The sequence below is a fragment of the Podarcis vaucheri genome, assembly GCF_965113315.1.
Source record: "Podarcis vaucheri genome assembly, chromosome: 10".
Taxonomy (NCBI): Eukaryota; Metazoa; Chordata; class Lepidosauria; order Squamata; family Lacertidae; genus Podarcis; species Podarcis vaucheri.
In genome coordinates, this window is record NC_138748.1 from 3,428,370 (window position 1) to 3,453,756 (window position 25,387).

The 25,387-nt window shown below is 43.4% G+C and overlaps 1 protein-coding gene and 1 long non-coding RNA gene across 9 annotated transcripts in view; one reads left to right on the forward strand and one right to left on the reverse strand.

Annotated features, from left to right (window-relative positions):
- Positions 1 to 25,387, reverse strand: part of FRMD4A (FERM domain containing 4A) — a 466,163-nt gene that overhangs the window by 33,771 nt on the left and 407,005 nt on the right. For all 8 annotated transcript variants that reach the window (XM_082240074.1, XM_082240073.1, XM_082240077.1 and 5 more), the window contains 3 exons: positions 21,333 to 21,471; positions 14,697 to 14,838; positions 3,772 to 3,905 (listed from right to left, as the gene is read on the reverse strand). In XM_082240074.1, the coding sequence (XP_082096200.1) occupies positions 3,772 to 3,905; positions 14,697 to 14,838; positions 21,333 to 21,471 (415 nt within the window). The remainder of the gene's footprint in view (positions 1 to 3,771; positions 3,906 to 14,696; positions 14,839 to 21,332; positions 21,472 to 25,387) is intronic.
- LOC309541921 lies at positions 21,478 to 23,317 on the forward strand. The gene is made up of 3 exons (XR_014224006.1): positions 21,478 to 21,684; positions 22,092 to 22,148; positions 22,544 to 23,317. It is a non-coding gene; the product is annotated as an uncharacterized lncRNA (long non-coding RNA).

A 25,387-nucleotide genomic window follows, 5' to 3' on the forward strand; every position in this document is an offset into this window, starting at 1 on the left:
CAGCCCCCAAAGCAATATGGACTCTACAAATGTGATGCAGAACATTTTATATGAAATCCCATTTGCAAAAAGAACAGTTGCATGGTGTTATTTTTTAAAGGTAATAATGGGACTGCTCATGTTTTAAAAACAAATAATTTCTTCAGAACTATTGTTATTCAAATGAAAATTTTATCAGTTAAAATTCACATTTATTTCTGAATTAAAATTCACAAACTTATTTGTTTAGGTAACAGCTCTACTAATAAGGAGTATCTAGAATGTCAGGGCTTGGAATAAGAGATATTACCAATATCTACATCTCTGGCATAGTTTCATATATGCAAGCATACAGAGCTGTGCTACAGGGGTCACCAACGTCATGCCCACAAACACACACGCCTCCAAAAGGCTTCCTCTTCACCTGTTGAAATTTGGCTTAAAAGAAGCCTTCTACTGTAGCCAACAGAAGAGGTTGCAGCGAGTGTGATGCCCAGAACCGTTTTTCCAGTTTGCAGTTGTGCCGTGGACCCAAAGGGCTAGTAATCCCAGCACTGATAAAATGGCTGTGTCTATGAAGAAACATCAATACAATGATTTGGGAGTTTCAAACAAACTTCTTTGCTCTTGTGTCTTGCTTATAACCAAATAATAACCTATCAGATTGAGAGAAATATTAGAGTATCTCAGTGTAACTGCTATTTTGAATATGTTTTTAAAAAAGATCAGCCATGAATCTTAAGTTGTCATAAAATCACTGTTCATAGAATCATAGAATCATAGAGCTGGAAGAGACCACAAGGGCCATCGAGTCCAACCCCCTGCCAAGCAGGAAACACCATCAGAGCACTCCTGACATATGGTTGTCAAGCCTCTGCTTAAAGACCTCCAAAGTAGGAGACTCCACCACACTCCTTGGCAGCAAATTCCACTGTCAAACAGCTCTTACTGTCAGGAAGTTCTTCCTAATGTTTAGGGGGAATCTTCTTTCTTGTAGTTTGGATCCATTGCTCCGTGTCCGCTTCTCTGGAGCAGCAGAAAACAACCTTTCTCCCTCCTCTATGTGACATCCTTTTATATATTTGAACATGGCTATCATATCACCCCTTAACCTCCTCTTCCCCAGGCTAAACATGCCCAGCTCCCTTAGCCGTGCCTCATAAGGCATCGTTTCCAGGCCTTTGACCATTTTGGTTGCCCTCCTCTGGACACGTTCCAGTTTGTCAGTGTCTTTCTTGTACTGTGGTGCCCAGAACTGGACACAGTACTCCAGGTGAGGTCTGACCAGAGCAGAATACAGTGGCACTATTACTTCCCTTGATCTAGATGCTATACTCCTATTGATGCAGCCCAGAATTGCATTGGCTTTTTTAGCTGCCGCATCACACTGTTGGCTCATGTCAAGTTTGTGGTCAACCAAGACTCCTAGATCCTTTTCACATGTACTGCTCTGTTAAGATACATTTCCTAAAGCAAAAGATGAACGTAGATCAGCACCAGTTGTGTCTGTGTGCACATACGGTCAATCAACCAATCAACCAAACAAACAACCAAATACCTTCAAAGCTTGAACCCTCTCTCAAATTGGACAGCCTCCATTTTTTTTAAAAAAGAAGCCAAACAATTTAGGTATGCAAGACTGCCAACAAGTCTGCTGTTTTTTAAAGAAAGGACAGCAAACTGGGCTACTAAACCTGCCCCATAAAACAAAAAGCGCATTAGCAGCCTGGCTCCTGTAATTTAAGATGAAGTAATAAGTAACCAAAGCCTGCAGAAATTTGATGCCACTGTTGCAAATGGTTAGGGGCAAACTTAGTTTGGCTACCCCCAAGGGTTTCTATTCATTTCCTTCTCTCAGTCTACCAGTCTCATTATATGACAGCAATTCCCACAGGAAAATAAACAAACTGTGATTCATGGGAGCCTGGAGAGAGAAATTTAGAATAAAACTGGAGGGTGATGATTGAATTGGCTTAAACTTTATACAGATGATTTGAGCAAAATCTTTTAGGCACGGACATGTGGGGCCTAACCTGACCTCATAAACCTTACTCACGTAGGCAAACTACCAAAGTCAAGTTTTGCTTCTTATGTGAAAAAGAAACGATCAAATAAGTTTCAGCAGCTCAGCTATTTTCCCTTACGCTCTTCATTGAAAAGTGTTTTCCAGTTAATTGACCTTTTGCGGGGTTAGGTAAGAGTTTTGAGAAATGACTAGAATGCTAAATTTTACAGAAGTGCAGAAAAAGGCCAGAGCACTGTGCTGGATGCACAGTCAGCATCCAAAGAATAGCAGCTTCCAGCTGAAAAGGGTAAGTTTCTAGATCTCATGGCTGCCAAGGTACTTTACAGCGTATACAGAATGAGTGGTGAAATCTCAGAAAATAGTTGAACAAGATTTCTAGTGATTAGGAAGGAGTTTTTGCATAGCTCCTTGCTCTTCCCCATGATTACCAAAACAAAAACAAATAATGCAAAATACAGGCGATATACAAGTTGCATACATCTGCATAATTCATGTAAGTCACAGAATTCAGTCCATTTTGAAGCTAAATTTGGATTACCTGAATACATAATATTTTAAAGAAGTGAATCGGAAATAGGAATACAAAATTAAAGCCAAGCCGCTTTCCACATGTCTGCTGACTTGACTCCTGGAGCAGACTTAGAAACTCAGATATATAAGCTAGGCACCAAATGGCTCCTTAAACCAGGGTTACAAGTCTCCAAAACAGAATGCCTAGTTGGCATTTTTGGGCCAGACAGCTCGAAAGTTGTATTTTTCAACACGGCTTTTTGGTTCCTGAAATTCATTCTGACTGTGCAGATAAAATATAATGGATGGAATTCTACAGGATGTGGTTCTAGTGTGTGAAAACAGACAACATCCAATGATCTCCAGGCAGGTGGAGACGTCAAGCACCTTCTAGCGTCTTCACTTGGTCGCCAGGGGCAAATGAGCCTAGGGCCTGCCAAATTTCAAATGCTGTCATCTTGATCAGGACCATCTACGTTTTTTGTAGGTCCCACTTGTATCTATTTACTCTCAAATAATCATGGTCCCAAACATTGGTTCTCTACTTTCATGGTTGCAAGATAATGTTAAACTTAAAGGCTCTCTACTTGTGGAAATCTAATATCATACCCCTTAGTGTTAATTCTCAGGGCATCTTATGATACCCATGTGAACAGAAATTTGAAGCCTGTAACACTTAACGTATGTACTTGTGAAGGGAAACAGCAATGTTCACAGGACACTTGAGCATGGCAATTATCCAGATGCTCTGAATAGTTAATCTGTTACGGAAACTGGCAGTGGGTGGGAAATCACAAAAGATGAATGCTGTCCTGTAATGTGTAACTAAATCCAAACTATCAAATCAGGATAGAACTGTTGGAAAGGAGCTGTGATTTATAGGAGAAACAAGTTGGGCCATGTTAGGGACAAATTATTGAAATAAAATTTTGCCTAAGCCCTGCATTTGCCAAATTGCCCACATTGGAAATTGCAAAATTGAGATATGAAATTTCATTTTGTTTTCCACTTGCAATACTCACAACACATTTGTAAAAATTGAAATGTCGAAGGAAGGTGTATCTGAATTTCTGCTAAACATTTGGATCTTTTACCGACTACCATGAAAACTTTGAGTGTTTAAGGGATTACAATGCCTTCCACTTTGCAAAGCAGAGACTTTGTAAGATGCCACCCCTTCCACACACTCTATGCTTTGCTGCACATCAGAAGCAACAAAGGGGTTTCCAAGGATTATAGAAAGCTACACGGCCTACCGCTTCTCGGAGACAGAGCTTCTTTAGCTCTTCCAGGCGCTGGCGAAGGGTCTCCTCCAGAGCTTCTTGCCTGGACTTCAAGGCAGCCAGCATGTCTTTCTTGGCAGACTGAGAGCTATCTGACTCTTGGGAACCTGTCAATAAACAATGATAGCATGAGGGCAGCTGACATGGTAGAGCAGCAATGAAGCTGGTGCCTGTGGACTTTTTCAAAAAGGACTTTTGTTTGTTCACAACACATTCTTAAGCTTATACTAACAGGAGGAGGCTATACATCTGAAGCACATATGATATTTAAATACATTCCAACAAACCTGAGTTGTTAAGATCATGTCATTCTTAACATTCCCATCTACACTAGAAGTTTGTGAAGCTGAGAGACAACCCCAGGCATGAGCATCTCTCAACAGAACACTAGCACATTTCCTGGCTCTGTTTCGCTGCTGACTCGGTGCCCCTTCAGGGCGCTCCCCTATGGTGTCTCACATAACCTCCTCACCATCTGGCTGCTCACAGATACCTTCATCCACAGACACGGTCTGGGTCACAGTCGTGGCAGCCACTGCGTCTGCCGCTCGGAAATGCATGCGGGCTCCAGTAACTCTGCTGATTACGTGGCATCCATCTGCCATGAAACGAGAAATTACTGTGCAAGCAACTAAACTGTTGGATGGCCCTCTGTCATGGAGGCTTAAGTTGAGATTCTTGCATTGCAGGGGGACTGGACTAGGTGACCCTTCCACCTCTATAGTTCCAGGGGTCTATGATTCCACTCTCATCAAGCCTTTTGACAGCAAGGTTCTGTTGCAACCATCGGCCAGCTTGCAGCAAGAAAAAGCCATTTGCATGTGGCTGCCTCCCTGTTGAGACCTCCACCTCCAAGTCGTCAGGGTCTTCCTGTGTCAGCTACCGAGCCAGAAGTGCCATCCTCTTGTAGTTCTCCTATTACAATTTGTGTGACCTCTGTGTCCTTCATCTTCCACATCCAAAAGGTGCTTGTTTCCTCATTATGACTAAATTTTTAGAGGAACTTCCTTTTAGAGCTTCCTGAAAAGGGAGATTCCTTGTGGGAATTCCCATTTGACATCAACCCAATTCTCTAACCTGGTTAGTGGAACTTTTTGCATGCGTACACGAATACCACTATCGCATCAAACCTCCAGTCCAAAAGTATGTTCCAGCTTGATACTGAAGTACAGAGCAAAGTTTTACACTTCAGGTTGCAGGTGAGAGATTGCGTGTTTGCTTATTCCCTTTTTTAAAAACCATACTCCCCGCATATAGAAAACTAGCACCACAGAGCAACATCAGGTTGAACCTTGCTTCTTGATACACCTGTTTTCTGGCCCCTGGGAGTATATCTGTATGAAAGCATTCCATCCCGTAACGCCTCTCGCTTATGCCAGTCTGCCGTTTTTAAATTAGAATAGTTAAATGTGAAATCTGAAGGATAAAATCCAAGAGATGTTTTACTGCCTGATGCTGCTGATCATATCAAATGGCACCAAAACAACAACCACTTCCATCACTATCTAGATCAGTGGTTCCCATTTAGAGGTCCACAGAACGCACCCTGGGGGTCCGTAGCCCCATTCCTTGCCTCCTCTGAACTATTTTTTGTCCTTTTTTCATGGTAATATCACAAGTTTTATTGTCTGTTTTAGCACTGTGCAATTCTTCAATATATTGGTCAAAACTGGTTTTGAAATCACACCATGAGAATGATTTTGACCTGGCAACAGGCAGCAATATATTGCTCCTTGCGCAAGGGAGAGCAGGGCAGCTGATTTCAAGGCACCGCTGACATCGCACAATGATCTCAGCTGATAATGCTGTTGATCTGAGCTGCCTTCCCTCACGCTGTGGGAGAAGAGGCCAGCTGATCGCCCTTACTTCAAGGTACCCTGACGTACATCTTTGCTGGCTGCCCCGCTGACAATGGCTTGATGCACCCCCCGCCCCATTTCCATCCCCTCCCACTCAATCCATGGGGTGAAGATGACTCTGCTTCCTCTCTCCCCCCACCCATCCAATCTTTGTGACTGCTCCTTCCCTCATCCAGCATTTGAAACTCCCATTATATTAGGCACATTTTGTGACAGGGAATTTCATTAAAGAAAGCAGTTTCTGAGCTCTGGGCGCAGTACTGTGCCTAAAATTTCAGATTAAAACTGCAGAGTGGAAGGAAAGGAGGACCTTTTTCTGCCTCCCCACTTCCAGCCACTCTCTGAAGATTGGAGAAGGGACCCTCATAAGAATATTGGGGGAGCAGGCAGGGGAAGTATGGCTTTGTTTTCTGCAGTCTTCAGATGAAAACTAGACCAGGTGAAAAATGCACATAAGATTTTAGCAGCAGTTCATTCATTTTCAGTTTTGTATTCTTGTTATAAAAAAGCATGCCTAGACACTCCATTGTGGCATCCATAACCCAGGTTTAAGGTGCCATTTAGCTTTCATATCTCAGTTTCTAACACTGCCCTCATCCCCACTCCTGATCTACAATTTGAAACATCGTGATATATCAGAATATCACAACGTTTAGCTGCTGATATATCATGATGTTCAAAACCAGATATCACTCAGCCCTAGTCTGCTTTTTTAGTACACCTAAAATCTTTTGCTTATTAGGGGCTACCCCACATTTTGTTCAAAAAATTGCTTTGCACCATACTACCATACAGCTAGCATACAGTTACTACCATACAGCTACCAAAATTTTCAAAAGTAGGGGGTTAATGGCTTGGCTTTTGAAAAATAGGGGGTCCTCAGTAATTAACTAATTGGGAACCACTGATCTATAACAATATAGCGGAATAAACCATTCCAGTGCTGTGCGAAGAAAATAATCTTATCTTAGATGGATGAGAGACAGGACAGAAGCCAGGAAAAAACAGCTACATAAAAGAAGCTTGCCAGAATAAGAGCCATACTGCTATTAGCACATTGGGATGCCTGCAGTTCTTTTCCAATACAAGTCGGCGTGAAGCAATCCTGAGAGGAAGGAAACGCATGGAGGAAGGAGGAGGACAGGCTTAGGCAGCAGGTGAAACAAGCATTCCTCTGAGGAATACTGTTAGAGGAAACTAGCAGATTGAACGAATGCCCAAGCAGGGGGCAGTGAGGAGGGGGAAACCCCCCCCCAGCAGCAGCCGCCAGATGACATCACTAGGGTCCAGATGTGCAATCCCTTTGATGCAGTTATTCTTCTTGCTTATAACCCACACGCCTAATGCCATAAACAATGAATATCCTAATACAGCTGTTACTCATGCTGCGTTCATCGGCCTGGCTGCCAGGGTCAGCCTCTCAGCCAAAATCTGGCCATCCGGAACATTCTCTGAGGAGCCCAGATGGGGAGGGAAAGTGCATAGTGTGTCCCCTCCTGCCAGAAGCCAGGCATGATTCACTGCCTCAGGATGTCAGCAAACAACAGAAAGTGACCACAAGCAGCCACTATCTCTCAGCAGTGAGGAACAAATAGGATATCCTCCACAGCAAACAGCCTAGATAACGGCTTATCCCCCATCTGCAATTACTCAGCACAGGATACGCATAGAAATATCCTGTGAGGTGAATGTTCTTCATTAGCTTCTTTTTGCTTGTCTGCCGCCTTGGTGACGGGACAAGTTTGCTATTCATCAACTGAAATGCTTCCAGAGGAGAGCAACAGGAAGTGCATGTCTAAGATGTGGTGACGGGAAAAGACCGCCCACTAGTTATTGCTGAGGAGGAAAGACCCATCTGAAGGCTAAAACATGTCAGAATGGAAGCTGGCACTGCAGAGAAGGCAGTGCTTCCATCATGAGGCTCTTTAGCAGCTACAACGAGTTGTTCCCAATGTTTCCTGGGAAGCATCTCTGGGATTCGTAGCTCTGTATCTTAACACTTCTCAGCACCCTTCGCAAACTACACTTCCCAGCAGTCTGTGGGGGAAGCTTTCCATGTTTGGTGCTGATGGGGCCTGAGCCAAGTCCTTCCTTGCTGGCAGCTGGAGCTGGCAGGCAACAGGACCCCTGGAGCAAAGCAGTGGGGCTGGTGAACTAGCATGTAGTACAGCCCTCATTGAGCCACTGCAGAGAATGACATTTAAGAGAATAAGCTATTGTTTGGTAAAGATAAGGCAGGTGAGTTTGAGGAGGAATTGTCCAAGATCCCTGTTGCTTAAGAAGGTGGAGCAAATTGACATCTTGTAGCTGACCTGCAAAAATCAAAAGAAGAAACCAGGAGCGTGTTCCTCTGAAAAAAGGCAATGGAGCGAGTAATAATAATAATAATAATAATAATAATAATAATAATAATAATAATAATTTTATTATTTATACCACACCCATCTGGCTGGGTTTACCCAGACACTCTGAGCAGCTTACAACATTATCTAAAAACATAATAAAAACATCAATCCTTTAAAACCTCCCTAAACTTCAGGTGTCTTCTAAAAGACAGGTGGTTGTTTATTTCCTTGACATCTGAAGGGAGGGTTTTCCACAGGGCGTTCACGACTGAGAAGCAACTCAAGATTTCAATTATAGAGTTATAGGAAATTATCAGTCTTTTTTCTCTTAGTGCTCAGCTTGGAAAGACTGGCTTCTGAGAATGGGTTAATGATTAAGTAAGGCTAAACTTACTTAAACATGGGTGGCGCTGTGGCCTAAACCACTGAGCCTCTTGGGCTTGCCGATCAGAAGGTTGGTGGTTCAAATCCCTGCGACCGAGTGAGCTCCTGTTGCTCGGTCCCTGCTCCTGCCCACCTAGCGGTTCGAAAGCACAAAGTGCTTTTGATAAATAGGTACCGTTCCGGTGGGAAGGTAAACGGCGTTTCCGTGCGCTGCTCTGGTTTTGCAAGATGCAACTTAGTCATGCTGGCCACACGACCCGGAAGCTGTACGCCGGCTCCCTCGGCCAATAAAGCGAGATGAGTGCCACAACCCCAGAGTCGTCTGCGGCTGGACCTAACGGTCAGGGGTCCCTTTACCTTTTGAGGCTAAACTTAATGCAAAAAATTGGCAACAACAAAGCTAAGAGAGGTAAGAGAAGTCGAACTGTGAAGAGCATGGACTCCCACTCCATTTCTTATTGGAAGCACCAGCACAGAAATACCCCTGCCAAGAGCCCTGCATTGTTCTGGAGAGAATTAATACTGTCTCAGTAACAATGTCTTATTGTAGTCATGAATTGATATTGACAGTCCCTTTCATATCCCAACTTTCCTATTTCATGTTTTGGCTTTGCCTTATTCTCCTTTTGGAACAACAACAACACCCCCCAAATGCTAAGTTATTTAATTCCAATTTTTGTACTCTTACAAAGCTCAAAGTTCATCCTTTTTTGTAGGTGTGTATTTATGCCTCCTGAAGACATGAAGGCTTTGATTATTATTTTGGTCATTTATCACCCCAGCCCTTTCCCAGTCTCCTGATTAAGGTTACTATGGGTTGTATATTTAAAAAGTAAACAAATAACACTGGACTTGGCCTACACAGACCATCCAACGGAGAAAAGAACTAGTAGACTATGAGAGCAAACTGTCAGATACAGTGAGAGATATAAAGCATTATATCAGGTCTTCTCCTCATAAAGCTGAACATTATATGAACACACCTTAAGCAACAGAGTTCTTCACAGACTGCTATAGAACATAGAATCATAGAGTCGGAAGAGACCACAAGGGCCATCGAGTCCAACCCCCTGCCAACCTGCATGTGCACTTGGGGATAATCAGGTCCTTCCTGGAGGAGGCATGCATGTTAACACAGGGATCACACCCTCAACCTGCATTAACTCTCTAAAGAGTTGTGCATGTGTGTACATGAGTAAAAACAAAGAATAAAAAAGAAAGCTGCAATACATGTAACTTCAGACTTTCCATATTTATTGCACTTCACTATGGAATGTAGCATAGAATAATTTTCTTTATGGGAGATTTTTGAAAAATGGCACCCCAAAGAGCATAGCCAGTGAGTAGCAATTGTATTTGCAAATAATACCAGGACAGCTAGCTATGCCTCCTCCCCAAAAGGGGGCTTCTGTAAGGACAGCACCCAGGAGAGTGGGCAGATAGGCAGCACGCGTGCAGTGGCGGAGAGCAGGCGGGGGCGGGGCGGGAGCGCATTCTGGGGGCGGGACGCACAGCCCGCAGGGGTGTGGCGCACGTTGTGGGAGCATGGCGCGCTGCCTGTGGGGGTGGGGTGCCCAGTGCAGGGCAGCCGCGATGGAACCCCACTGGGATCGCGCTGCCGGGGGTGGTGCGCTCCCCCGCCCCCCTCTTCCTCCGCCAGTGAACACATGCATTTTTTCCAGACAAAAGGGCTCCTTGCTGGTATGCTCCTGTGCAGAATTTTGGCCCAATTCGCTTCTCAAGCGTAAGAGTTTCCCCCCAATAGTGGCTTCCAAATCATAGGGTATTTTTTTTCTAGTGCTCCTTAAGTACTAAAGGGAATAAACTTTCTTCGGTAGTGTTAATTACTAAGCATTTTGTTCTACCCAGCATTTTGCTGATCTGGGATGTTGTCATCAGGAAAATCTAGGTCAGTAAGAAGGACTGCCAGCTTCACCAATAAAACACTCTTCTCAAACTGGCAAATACAAGGAATGTGTCTACCCGGCCACACTCACACAGCTGAATGAACTGAACAAAATGCAGCGCAAGGCGTTGCTCTGTTCAAGCAGGTAAATTCTGCTCAAAAGTGAATTCTCTTCCTAATTCCCACCTGCATGGGGGAGAAATGACAGGCTCCACATTCCTAGAGTTTTCTCTCACTGTGCTTCTGCTGCATGGGGGGTGGGGGCGGGGCGGGGGCTTGCACCTGAAGCACCACCATCATTTGCAGAGGAGAGAACAACCACCTCTCTCCACCAGAAGAAACCGTGCTTGGAGGAAGCACTGGTCACCTGGCACGTCTTCCCCGTATGCTGCAATGTGCAAAGCCAGCCACTGTTATCGAGCCAGTTCAGAAATTATCTTTTAAAACCATGCACAAAAGCGCCCAAGTTTAAATGGAAGTGCGCACACACAGTGCCAAAATTTTTGAATGGAGCATATGAGTTTATTTTACTGTGTTTAAACTTGAAAGTGGCATTATTCAAATGGATCAGATTTCCACTGTTGTATTTCACGGTGGGAGACACAGCTGGAGATGTAAGTCATCATCACCCTTCACTTTCTTTGTATGGCGCCTTTCCACAGGAAAAAACTAATCTCAAAGTGGCCTATAAGAGGGAGAACAACACATCACAAAATCAACCATTCCATGAATTTCACAATACAAATGCCAGTTGCAGTTGCAGGCATTTCTCTTTAAACGTGGGTCTTCGTTGAACTAAAGTTCAGAAGGCAATTTGGCTCTTACATTTCACTAGTGTACATGCTCAATGCAGACAGTCCAACAATTCACTTTTGGCACCTTCGTTCTGTTGATCAAGCCATTAAATTCTGGGGAGCACAACAGCCCCCAAAATACCCAGCAAGTCTACCCATGACCCCACAAACCGAAAGCCAGGGTCAGATGACAAAGTCAGCACTTTCAGGGCAGAATGAGTCATGATAGCAACAGGCCTTCATTTTCAATGCACCAATTGTGGCCTAAAGGGTTGGGTGATTTCAAACACAAAAGTGGCTGTCTGTGGGCGAGTGCTGAACTTTCTACCACCCACTGCTTTCCCCTCTGCAAACACTCTCCCCAGACAGCTGAGGAATAAGGAAGGTTTTTGACCAGATCATTATCTGATTCTGCCCCCAGCCCCACGGGCTCATTTTGGCAGGTGGGCAGGATAACCTGTCAGTCCTGCACACCCACCCAAGTCTCTTGCGCAGTCCACCACGGGAAACTGAGTCATGCCACTGATCCAGCAGTTCCCCCAGGGATCCTACTGGCTTCTGAACTCACCAGTCTTCAGCTTATGGGCAGTGAGTTCAGCTCTGCTTTTGGCAGGGATCAGGTGCACAGTCAGAAAACTCAGTTGGGAAGCTGATCCAGCCACATCTCTACCTGCCGTCAGGTGTGGGAAAGGTGGGCATAGTTTGGGGGAAACCATCTCATAGGACAAACTTGGTACTGTGCCACGATCTCCTACTCCTGCCCTACCTGGAAATAAACCCTGCTGGGAGATGATGACTTTAGGAGAGGAGTTACAGGGAAGAAGGTAGCAAAAAGAGGAAAGGTTCATTGTCTCTCGCCAGCTTCCTGCTGTGCCATCTTAAAGCTCCCCACCCAGTTGCCTTAGGGGTTGGGGAGCAGTGCAGGTTTGAAGACCCTCAGCCACCATCATGCCACCTTCAGCCCAAGGACACAAAGTTAATGCAATCACGTAAAAAAGGAACACTGCAACTGCTATGTAACTTTTATAAATGCAGGAATGCTGCCCACAAGCACAGGAATTCCAGATGGACACACTGAGTATTTCCTGGGCTTCACTTATCTAATTTAAAGAGTCCAGGGTGGGGGAGGGGAAGCTTAACAAATAAACATGCCCCCCCCCGAGACTAAATCAGAAGCTCTGCAGCCACTGCTATTCCAGCAAATGATTCTTTAAAAATGCAGGGGTGTTTGTGGGAGCCCTTCTGGTACCACTCTGCAAATGTACCTTGGAAGTGCAATTCTTTGCCGAACTTTTCCAAGGTAGGACCAGTGTGTATTCTGAAACTATGCAAGGATGAAATTCTAAGGATTTGCTTATCTTTGATGGTTAATACAAATTCCATTGGTGAGCTGGTGTACTCCCAGTGGGCACACTTCCCTCTATAATCACAAGCAGAACAGGAGTCGTGTGCAGCATATTTCTATTACTGTAGATCTTTCACAAGACCGTAAAACATCCTCCACACTTCTCTCTCTCTGTGTGTGTGTGTGCGTAGGGAGGTACGTATACGAGACCCCCTGTAATATTCTAATACTTTGCACTTGCAGAACCGTATATCATTTGAGAATATCAAAGAATTGTGCCCTACAGAATTTCCTTCAGAAATACAACCACTGCCATTTTGTGGACAGGACAAAATATGAAGCTAAGTCAGGCAGACACAGAATTAGAAACAGACCTTCTACTCTGGGCTCTGGTTGCTGCCCAGCCCTTGACTCATGTGTTCCACATTAGGCTTCTCAATAAAGCAGGAAGGCTTCCCTTGATAAAAAGTGGCGAGTGGAGACTTAGAGCCTCTTACATTCTATTATCGATTTTCTGTACAAAATATAGTAACACTGGGATACAGATATCTATTGCCACTTAACTCTTATGTTCAGACAAAAATCACTCAGAATTTGTCTGGCTGGGGCATTGCTAATTTGTTTGCAGAATCTATCCCGCAGGAAAGCTGTGTGTGTCACAGGATCGTCATTTCCAGATCATATTTCATTTTGATCAAAAACTTTATTTTCAAAATTTTGTTTTAACAAATTATCAAAGCAAGTTCTGTATAACATGAACCAAGGCTAAAATGCAATGTATGAAGCCTTGGATTTGCCAAAAGGGTGCTTGGAGCCAGGCTGGCAGCCAGATGTGAAACATGCTCATGAAGGCAACTTGTGAGAGGCTGAGGAATGAACAGAATGTGAAGAACACCACAAATTTTCACACAAAAATGGGAAGCCCCTAGTCTTCTTCCTCCCCCAATAATTTGTAGCAAGAAACACATGTCATGACATTATCACATCGTGTCACACAACCTCTCACAGCAGCCAATTATGTGGACCAGAGGAAGAGAAATGTGTGATGAGCCCATTGACATGCATTTCCACTACGGCATGTTATGGAGGGAAATCAAGGTGGGCTTGCTGTATTTGGCAATTTGGTATTTCCGCGCTTGAGTGAGGTGATGCTGCCTTCCAGGCTGATAGCGCCCGTTTTAAGGCCAGTGTGGATCAGTCTACAGCCAGCATCAATGATATTCTAAGATTTTCTATTCAGACAGGCATTTAATAAGCCCAGGACTACTATGAAGGAAAATTATGGTCCTGATCCATCTCCAATGGAGGCACATGATTCCATTTGCAAAAAACCTGTCAGTTCACAGGACCCATGTGAGCACCACAATGTGCCTGTAAATGTGCTTCTAAAAGCACTTGTGCATCAGCTGGGCAAGAACATGCCTGCCTCTGAGCATAGATCAGAGGCATGGATGTCCAAAAAGAAAGTGAACTATGTTTTTTCTGTTGTTATTACTGATGTTTTAATCGTTCTAGGATTTGTTTATAAATTTAGTTTTATGGTTGGCTTTATGCTGTTCACCATCATGATGTTTTTTCTTACTCTTGGTGGGATGTACTTTTTCTTGAATGGGCAACAGGCCTTGCCCCAGTTCTTTAAAAGTAAGTGTGATTTTTTAAAAAGGGAAAAATAAATTATCTCCATATGCAATGAAAATCCAAGGCTCATAGAAGCAGGCATGCAGAGAAAATGGGAAGTTCCATATGAGTAGAGGTTTCTGTTGCTTTGAGAAGTCATATACACCAAGGGTTGGTGTCAGCAGCTGAAAAGCAAACAAGATCTCTGAGCCATCACTTTTGGCAGGCATTCTCCCATAACAAGCGCTACGAAATCAGGCAACTCTGGCAGATGGCCACCACTCTTGGGAGAGGCAGGCACTGCTTGGAAACTGCGCCTGGTCCTGTTGCCATCTCACAATTACAATCTATACCAGGCATGTCCAACTCCCAAGAGACTGTGATCTACTCCCAGTATAAAAAAACTGGCAGTGATCTACCAATTGTCGTTGGGAGGAAGAGCATGCGTGGATTGCCCAGAGTTGTTTAGCTTCTTTGGGAGAGGACATCCCTGATCTAGACTTCCCAAACGCGGCAAGCAGTTCAACATTTTACTCAACATGAACAATGACTCCAGTCCGAAACACTTGACTCAAATGCCCAGAAACTACTTGTCATCTGCACTTCCCTTTAACTGAGGGACCAACTCTGCAACACCAAGGGACATACCTGATGATAAAAGGCTCCCACTGCTGCCGCTGATGATCTTTCCTTTGCTTCCCATATTGGCTAGTTTGGAGGTCTTCAGAGTTCCAGTTTCAGTCAGGTCAATGGCAATCTCACTCAGGCTTCTTGCTGCATGAATTTTGGACTGGAGGAAAGAAAGCAGAAATCTGTGGTATAGCAACCATAAGACAAAACCCCCATCTTAAGAATTTCCACCTGTTACCAGAATCACTATTAAGTGAACTACCCACTTATGACAACCTTTCAAAAAAAGCAAGAGCAGAAGTAGAAGGTCATTCCATATCAAAATAAAAAATTCCTTCCAGTAGCACCTTAAAGACCAACTAAGTTAGTTCTTGGTATGAGCTTTCGTGTGAATGCACACTTCTTCAGATACACTGAAACAGAAGTTGCCAGATCCTTCTATATAGAGAGAAGGTGGGGAGGGGTATTACTCAGAAGGGTGGTGGGAATGGGAGATTGGCAATTCCATATCAAGTGATCCAATTTTTTTTACCTCATATCATCCAATTTTCTTAATATTTTGTACACTTGTTGAATGATCAAAACTAAGTTTAAATCTATTTTATTTTTTTATCTCATCCCATTGTTAAGTTATGAGGGATTGAATTCTAAAACAAAGAAAATTTTGGCCTTGCCAGACTACACAAAAACCTTAAAGATTCAGCCCAGAATGAGATATTTCAAAACTAAAAATGTTGATCTTTTCAGAACTTCATGAGCTTTACTTGTTGTTGTTGTTGTTTAGTCGTTTAGTCGTGTCCGACTCTTCGTGACCCCATGGACCAGAGCACGCCAGGCACTTCTGTCCTCCACTGCCTCCCGCAGTTTGATCAAACTCATGCTAGTAGCTTCAAGAACACCATCCAACCATCTCATTCTCTGTCGTCCCCTTCTCCTTGTGCCCTCCATCTTTCCCAACATCAGGGTCTTTTCCAGGGAGTCCTCTCTTCTCATGAGGTGGCCAAAGTATTGGAGCCTCAGCTTCACGATCTGTCCTTCCAGTGAGCACTCAGGGCTGATTTCCTTCAGAATGGAGAGGTTTGATCTTCTTGCAGTCCATGGGACTCTCAAGAGTCTCCTCCAGCACCATAATTCAAAAGCATCAATTCTTCGGCGATCAGCCTTCTTTATGGTCCAGCTCTCACTTCCATACATCACTACTGGGAAAACCATGGCTTTTACTATACGGACCTTTGTTGGCAAGGTGATGTCTCTGCTTTTTAAGATGTTGTCTAGGCTTGCCATCGCCTTTCTCCCAAGGAGCAGGCGTCTTTTAATTTCGTGACTGCTGTCACCATCTGCACTGATCATGGAGCCCAAGAAAGTAAAATCTCTCACTGCCTCCATTTCTTCCCCATCTATTTGCCAGGAGGTGATGGGCCCAGTGGCCATGATCTTCGTTTTTTTGATGTTGAGCTTCAGACCATATTTTGCGCTCTCCTCTTTCACCCTCATTAAAAGGTTCTTTAATTCCTCTTCACTTTCTGCCATCAAGGTTGTGTCATCTGCATATCTGAGGTTGTTGATATTTCTTCCGGCAATCTTAATTCCGGCTTGGGATTCATCCAGCCCAGCCTTTCGCATGATGAATTCCGCATATAAGTTAAATAAGCAGGGAGACAATATACAGCCTTGCCGTACTCCTTTCCCAATTTGGAACCAATCAGTTGTTCCATATCCAGTTCTAACTGTAGCTTCTTGTCCCACATAGAGATTTCGCAGGAGACAGATGAGGTGATCAGGCACTCCCATTTCTTTAAGAACTTGCCATAGTTTGCTGTGGTCAACACAGTCAAAGGCTTTTGCATAGTCAATGAAGCAGAAGTAGATGTCTTTTTGGAACTCTCTAGCTTTCTCCATAATCCAGCGCATGTTTGCAATTTGGTCTCTGGTTCCTCTGCCTCTTCTAAATCCAGCTTGCACTTCTGGGAGTTCTCGGTCCACATACTGCTTGAGCCTTCCTTGTAGAATTTTAAGCATAACCTTGCTAGCATGTGAAATGAGTGAAATTGTGCGGTAGTTGGAGCATTCTTTGGCACTGCCTTTCTTTGGGATTGGGATGTAGACTGATCTTCTCCAATCCTCTGGCCACTGCTGAGTTTTCCAAACTTGCTGGCATATTGAGTGTAGCACCTTAACAGCATCATCTTTTAAAATTTTAAACAGTTCAGCTGGAATACCATCACTTCCACTGGCCTTGTTATTTGCAGTGCTTTCTAAGGCCCATTTGACTTCACTCTCCAGGATGTCTGGCTCAAGGTCAGCAACCACACTACCTGGGGTGTACGAGACATCCATATCTTTCTGGTATAATTCCTCTGTGTATTCTTGCCACCTCTTCTTGATGTCTTCTGCTTCAGTTAGATCTTTACCACTTTTGTCCTTTATTATGGTAATCTTTGTACGAAATGTTCCTTTCATATTTCCGATTTTCTTGAACAGATCTCTGGTTCTTCCCATTCTGTTGCTTTCCTCTATTTCTTTGCATTGCTCGTTTAAGAAGGCCTTCTTGTCTCTCCTTGCTGTTCTTTGGAAATCTGCATTCAATTTCCTGTATCTTTCACTATCTCCCTCGCATTTTGCTTGCCTTCTCTCCTCCGCTATTTGTAAGGCCTCGTTGGACAGCCACTTTGCTTTCTTGCATTTCTTTTTCATTGGGATGGTTTTAGTTGCTGCCTCCTGTATAATGTTGCGAGCCTCCATCCATAGTTCTTCAGGCACTCTGTCCAGCAAATCTAAATCCTTAAACCTGTTCCTCACTTCCACTGTGTATTCATAAGGGATTTGGTTTAGATTGTATCTTACCTGTCCAGTGGTTTTTCCTACTTTCTTCAGTTTAAGCTTGAATTTTGCTATAAGGAGCTGATGATCTGAGCCACAGTCAGCTCCAGGTCTTGTTTTGCTGACTGTATAGAGCTTCTCCATCTTTGGCTGCAGAGAATATAATCAATCTGATTTCGATGTTGCCCGTCTGGGGATGTCCATGTGTAGAGTCGTCTCTTGTGTTGTTGGAAAAGCGTGTTTGTGATGACCAGCTTGTTCTCTTGACAGAACTCTATTAGCCTTTGCCCTGCTTCGTTTTGATCTCCAAGGCCAAACTTGCCAGTTGTTCCTTTTATCTCTTGATTCCCTACTTTAGCATTCCAATCCCCTATAATGAGCAGAACATCCTTCTTTGGTGTCACTTCGATAAGGTTTTGTAAGTCTTCATAGAACTGGTCAATTTCAGTTTCTTCAGCACCAGTAGTTGGTGCATAAACTTGGATTACTGTGATGTTAAAAGGTCTGCCTTGGATTCGTATCGAGATCATTCTATCATTTTTGAGACTGCATCCCAGTACAGCTTTCGCCACTCTTTTGTTGACTATGAGGGCCACTCCATTTCTCTTACGGGTTTCTTGCCCACAGTAGTAGATATGGTAGTCATCCGAACTGAATTCGCCCATTCCCGTCCATTTTAGCTCACTGATGCCCAGGATGTCAATATTTATTCTTGCCATCTCATTTTTGACCACATCCAACTTACCCAGGTTCATGGTTCTTACATTCCAGGTTCCTATGCAATATTTTTCTTTACAGCATTGGACTTTCCTTTCGCTTCCATGCATATCCACAACTGAGCGTCCTTTCGGCTTTGGCCCAGCCGCTTCATCAGCTCTGGATCTACTTGTACTTGTCCTCCGCTCTTCCCCAGTAGCATGTTGGACACCTTCCGACCTGAGGGGCTCATCTTCCAGTGTCATAACTTTTATATGCCTGTTGTCTTTGTCCATGGAGTTTTCTTGGCAGGGATACTGGAGTGGCTTGCCGATTCCTACTCCAGGTGGATCACGTTTGGTCAAAACTCTCCACTATGACCTGTTCATCTTGGGTGCCCTGCTCGGCGTAGTTCATAGCTTCTCTGAGTTCTTCAAGCCCCTTCGCCACGGCAAGGCAGTGATCCATGAAGGGGAGCTTTACTATGATATACCATATGATGGGCTTACTTTAAAATTTAAAGTTAAGTTACTAAATTTTAAATTTTAAAAAGTGACTAAAAATTAAAGAGATGTCAGTATTAATGATATTCTATTTAAGATTATATCCTGGACTAAGTAGCATCAGTTTGATGACAATGTTGTACTGTACTTGTCACAGATCAACAGACTGCAAAGCAATTTCTAAGCAGCAGACTCCAGAGTGAGGCTCCATTCATCATAAGTTCTCACATGCATGGGGTCCTACAAAGCCCCTGCATTTATGGACAAATGTGAGCAAGGCATTCCTCAAAGACAACTTATGACTTAGTCACAGGGTAGCAATACACTGAGGTCATCTTTGTACAGTGGTACCTCAGTTTACGAACTTAATCCGTTCCTGAAGTCTGTTCTTAAACTGAAACTGTTCTTAAACCGAGGTGCGCTTTCCCTAATGAGGCCTACCGCCACCGGTGCCCTTCCACAGTTTAGATTCCGTTCTTACACTGAGCTAAAGTTTGCAAACCTGGACACTACTTCCGGTTTTGCAGAGTTCGTAAACCAAATAGTTCTTAAACAGGGTTGTTCTTAAACCGAGGTACCACTGTAATCTGAATCAGTGATGAAGAAAGTTTGGAGCAACCCAAGGACTGTGCCAACTCTATCTGTCCAATAACCAAACTTGCCACTATAGCACAATACTCAAATATGTGTGCAGCCCATTCCTGGACATTCCTTTTATCCACCAAAACAATACAGTTAAATCTGTACAATAAACTCCCTGGTGCTCACTTTTACTTAAACTGCCACCCAAGTGACATAAAGAAAAATAGCGTCTGCCGTTTGCTCCTCATAATCAAACACATCTGTAACAAGAACAAAAACTACCTCAAAAGAACCTACGATTTTTTAAAAAAGCAGCACCTCCTCCTTGTGCTATAACTGTAACATTTACTAAGCATCTTGTATAGCCCTTAGAACTAGTTTCAGAAGTCAGCAATTGTGAAGAAAGAAAAAGTTTGAACAATCTGTTGCCAGACATTTTAGTACCACAGCCATTCAGAAACACCACCAAGCCCTGAAATGTTAGAAAAGTTGGCTGCACTCTTGACATTCCTATGGCTTTAACTTGCAGGAGAATGGATATACTTTCCGCCATGCTTTTGATTCTTTTCTCCTTTTGCACTTTCCTTTCCTTACAGGATACATGTCACCTGCCTGAGAACCCTCTTCATTCTCAGCATTCTGCAGTGGAATCAAAGGGGGGCAGATGCTGCCGGCCTAAATATTGTAAAGCTTTCTCTCTGTTGTGATAGTCATTTTTAAACAAAGAAGTCTCATTTCTTTGTCATATTCTAGTTGAAAGCAGCAATCCCTCTTGCTGTTCTGGCTTCTGTGATAGCTGCGCAGCCTGCATTCACTCCATAAGACGCACACACATTTCCCCTTACTTTTTAGGAGGGAAAAAGTGAGTCTCATAGAGCAAAAAATACGGTATCTTCTGTTATTTGAAATGGACCCAGGACATGTAAGCACTACCCATTGTAAAAAAAATGCATCATAAAGCTGAAGAAAGTCCATAAGAAAAAATAATCTAAGGAGAATCTGTGCAAGTCCATATGGACATATTGTTTCTAAAAACTTGCATGACCAGAAATGGTTCTCAGTATTGGGGAGAAGTTAATGCAGCAAGAATTCTGCGCCTTGGGGCCTTCTCTCAGAAAGTCCCAGTGCCCTGTAAATTTCCACATGATAGGCAAAGCAGACAATGAGCAGCGGTGGAAGAGTTCAGAGTGTTTAGAGGTCTCTTATGCATGTCTCAGCATGAAGGGAAGTTGCAGGGCCATTTGCTACAAGACTTAATGCAGAGTGTACATGTATTTGTAAGAACTGCCTTACTGAAACCGAAGAAATTATTTATTTAGTTTGATATATTTATTTGGAACTAGAATTCAAGCAAGGTACTGGGACGGTGTGGGGACGCACCAACTGTGCGCTCTTCAATCCCAGCCTCGTGCCAGGAGGATACAACAGCCATGCCCCTCCCAGCGGCTGTTGCTCCCATGGCAGCAGGGGCTGGGAGGGGGGGGTTTCCATTTGTCCCTCGCCCCTCACGCTGCCCCTGGCGTGTGCATGTGCACGTGTACACTGACCCACCCCGGGCGGTGTGGAGACATGCTCTGCCGCTGACTAGAAGGCTTTTGGCCTGACCCACCAAGTTCTTCTTAAGTTCATTGGAGAAACTGACCTAGTTATCAAATGGTTGCTTTAGATATCAAGAAAAGACGGCCCTCGTTTGTAAATTACTGGAATCATCATTTTATAAAAAAGATATAGCCTTCTATTGAAATCTTTTGCTTCTTTATTGTTATTGCACCGAATCCTGTGCAACCAGGATTTGGCTCATGCAATGGGACTTTCCGTTTCCTCTCCTTGCCCCGTTTGCCCCAAAAATCTGATCTGCAGGGTCTGGAGAGGAAGTTCTGGGGCATGCGCAGACGTCTGCTGTGCTACTGGAGCTGCGGTGTTGTGTCCAGACTTCTACAGTACATATATTTTGATTTCTGATTGTATTTGGCGCATATACTTTCATTTGTGCATAACCGTAGTCTTTATGTAACACCTGTTTTGTGAATGTAATAAAAATTAAAAATCTTACTTTGCTCTGCTTTCTGTCCAAGTAGAATTGGTGCTGGCTAATGGCCATAGCCCAGATGGACTTTATCAAGGCAGGACAGGCATACCACGTGTGCACAGCAATGCCACTGTGTCCAAAAGTCCTTCTAGTCACAGATGCCCTGGGAGAGCAGGAAAAGAACAAACAATTCACTTGTAACTTGAAAAGAGAAGTGCAGCCTATCTTGACCCGCCTCCAAAAGATCTGCATTCAATCATTTTGCAGAAAACCGTTAAGGGGATAGGTATAGGGGAATCTCTGAGCAACTGAAACAACAAGCCACACCAGGGATGAGAGTAATTTAGGCTGCAATATTACCTTCGTCTACACAGAGGTAAGTCTCATTGGACCTCAATGAGCAAGCACAAAAACTAAACTAAACCTCCCACCCACCTGCCCGAGCACCAAAGCCAGAGCTCCAGCATTTATGTCATGAGGCACTCTGTTATTTTTTAAACTGCCAATAGCATGTTTTCAGCCATGTGAGGCTCTGCTTTTAAAAGAGCCAGGTATCTTTCTCTCACAAATTTGAGATGGAGTTTCAATTCAAGTTGCCTGATTTTTGGGCTGATTTTTCTGCTATTTAGCATTCATTAGATGCCAATAGTGTATTAAGTATTGTTATCAACACACATGGTTCATATGACTCTGCATTGATGGGATAACCATATAAAAATTATTTGCTTCTGAAATACAGAATGTCGATTCGATGTTTTCATAGGTCTCTGCCCTGCTTTTCAGACAGATAGAGAGTTCCAAAGCAGCAACTGAGCTTCTCCAGCAGTTCTCTATGAAAAGGTCGGCTCATATGTTTTTGTTTCTTACTATGTTATGTATTTTTGTGTTTTTATATTGTAAACTGCCCTGTGGTCCTCAGATGAAGGGTGGCATAGAAATCTAATAAATAACAAACTTAAAATTAATAGTGCCTACATGGAAACTCTACAATAAGTGGGAGAGTGACAGGGGGAAAGGGGTGGGCTTCTGGGAAAGTTGGAATTTAGACTATCTTGTTGCCCACTTAGCTAAACTTTAATTTTATTTGAATGTCAACACAGCAATCCTAAGCATTTTTACTCAGAAATAAATCCCACTGTGTTCAATAGGACTGACACCCTTATAAATTAGTTTAGGAATGGGGCTCTAACCTGTAAATGCTTGGAATTATCTCTCATTTTGTTTCTGTTTTCCAGATGGGGAAAGTTACCATGAAGGAAAAGGCACTTGACAAAATGAGGTTGAAATTAAGCCAGTAACTATTGTAGAGATGGGGGACCCCCCCCCCCATATTCAGCAATAAAATTGCCACCCCAGACTTGGCTCTTCATTGCAGCATGACAACTGTTACATTTGGGATGGTTTCAGCTTTATTCCCTGCACCAAATCGGATCATTAAACGGACTGGAATTTGAGTTTCCCAAGAAAATTAGACATGAAGACACAGGAGACATAAAAAAAATTATATATATATAAATTAAAAAGGTAATGTGGAGGTTATAGGAGGGGTGGATAAGACAGAAAAATGGAAGAACCAGACAGTGTGGAAAAAAGGGGTCCGGGAGCCAGAAACGCTGGCGAGATAATTTGAATAATATTTCAGTTAGCACCTGCCAAGGTACACTTCTTATGCTTCTTATGCCAAAAGAGTGGTATAACTTATTCCCTCCTCCCTAGCCTAAGATGCAACTGTTGCTGCATGTGCAAAAGGGTTCTGGACCTTGGCTGCACCTCAAAACTCTGCACACAAAGACAGCACTTCGCTGGCACATAGGCAAACAGGCACCGCGCGTCTCTGCCTGTGGGACACTGCGATTTATCACAGGATCACAACGGAGAGCAGAGCTACCAATGGGCCTGCCAGCTAAATGGAACCTCCGTGTTGAGAGGCAGTCTACCCCCAGTGCCCAGACCAGCAACAGGCAACGACTCTCACCTTTGTGCCCTGCTGCTTGCGAACTCTACGTGACCTGAGGAAACAGGATATGGAACTAGAGTAGCTCCGTCAGTGGAGCAGGAGACTCATCATCCCAGCACCATGGGTTTGAGCCCTGCACTGGGCAAAAAGATCCCTGCATTGCAGGGGGCTGGACTAGAGGAACGTGTCCAGAGGAGGGCAACCAAAATGGTCAAAGGCCTGGAAACGATGCCTTATGAGGCACGGCTAAGGGAGCTGGGCATGTTTAGCCTGGAGAAGAGGAGGTTAAGGGGTGATATGATAGCCATGTTCAAATATATAAAAGGATGTCACATAGAGGAGGGAGAAAGGTTGTTTTCTGCTGCTCCAGAGAAGCGGACACGGAGCAATGGATCCAAACTACAAGAAAGAAGATTCCACCTAAACATTAGGAAGAACTTCCTGACAGTAAGAGCTGTTCGACAGTGGAATTTGCTGCCAAGGAGTGTGGTGGAGTCTCCTACTTTGGAGGTCTTTAAGCAGAGGCTTGACAACCATATGTCAGGAGTGCTCTGATGGTGTTTCCTGCTTGGCAGGGGGTTGGACTCGATGGCCCTTGTGGTCTCTTCCAACTCTATGATTCTATGATTCTATGACAATTCTAGCGCTAACTTAAGCCCACACCCTCAAGCCTATCTTTGCAGCCCTAAGAACTAGAATTTTTTCTTTTTGAATTATACTCTTTGATATATGAATCTAGAACCCAGTGCCACAGCTTACGTTTTTCTAGGCTCCTGCATTTCTGCTGATCAAAGAGCAGACAGATTTAGGAGATACAGAGAATTCTTCATTAGGCACAAAGCAGGGTTTTAATAATCTCATTGTACATAAATTGATAGACTAATTTATTTATTTATCTCATAAAATGTATTTACCACAAGACTGTAGGGAAAAAATCAAAGCGGTTTACAAAAAAGATAAAACATTAAAAATATCATTAAAAATTACAACCATAATTTAAAACACACAAAAAGTTAAAACCACAACAGAACAAGCTAAAACAAATTAAAACTCATGCAGACTGTCTAAACGTCTGGGTAGCCGTGTCTAAAGAAGAAGCGCTGAAAAGAATGCAGTGAAGGCGCCTCCTGATATCACTAGGCCGGGAGTCCCAAAGTGTCACTGCTGCCACACTAAATGAGCAAGTTCTTACAGACGTGGTGCAGATATTACGTGGCATCTGTGCGGCAAAGGTGACTTCATAGGAAAACTGGTCCCAAGCGTAACATAAATTAGTAGTAATAGTGTTCTATATATGGATAGATGTCAGGTGTTTGGCTTTTTCATTCAGCTTGATGATTATTTCAGTGTAACTACATGCAGCTAGAGTAGAATAACAGTTTCAGAACAGAAAATTTCTACAATGTATATGATGTTTATGATATATAAAGCACACTTCCCAAAGGTCTGATCCTAGATAACGGCAAGTGGTAAAATCAATGAAGTTGCCAATTATGTATACAGATCAGCTGTTTTCAGGGCTATCACTCATTTTTAATGCTATTCACAAGAGGAACAGTCAACCTGGAACTTCTCTTGTGCAACTGAAACTGCAACTGCTGTGCTCTTTACATTTACTCAATCAAGCTTACAGAGGAAAATGCCTTGGTGAACTGTGTCTCAAATTAATATTCAGAAGAACCAGCACCTTAGTCATAATGTAAAATATATAATTAAAATATACCTGCCAGGCAACTGTTGCTTTCCACATTTCTAATCTAGAGCCTATTGTGTCTAATGTGGAAATACTGAAACCCTGCGTGAGTATAGATCTTGGCAAGGTACAGTAAACATGAAAAAGATTGTAGGCTGCCAATCTGCAAATAAACTGTCAGCAGCACACATCCGATCTCTCTGTGCTGGAATGGAGCACTAGATTCTGTCATTTGTGCAGAAAAGCACGAACCTGATTTGCAAAAGGGGGTGTAATTGAAAGACAGAACTAAATTTACTGCACTCCAGTTACACTGTGAACTATGAACAGAGCCTGGCTTTCAGTTGCCAAGTTTTAGGGGGAAAAGGTTAGTTCTTCAGGAACCAATTTGCACAAAATATTTACGTTGTATTACAGATAGCAGCTTGT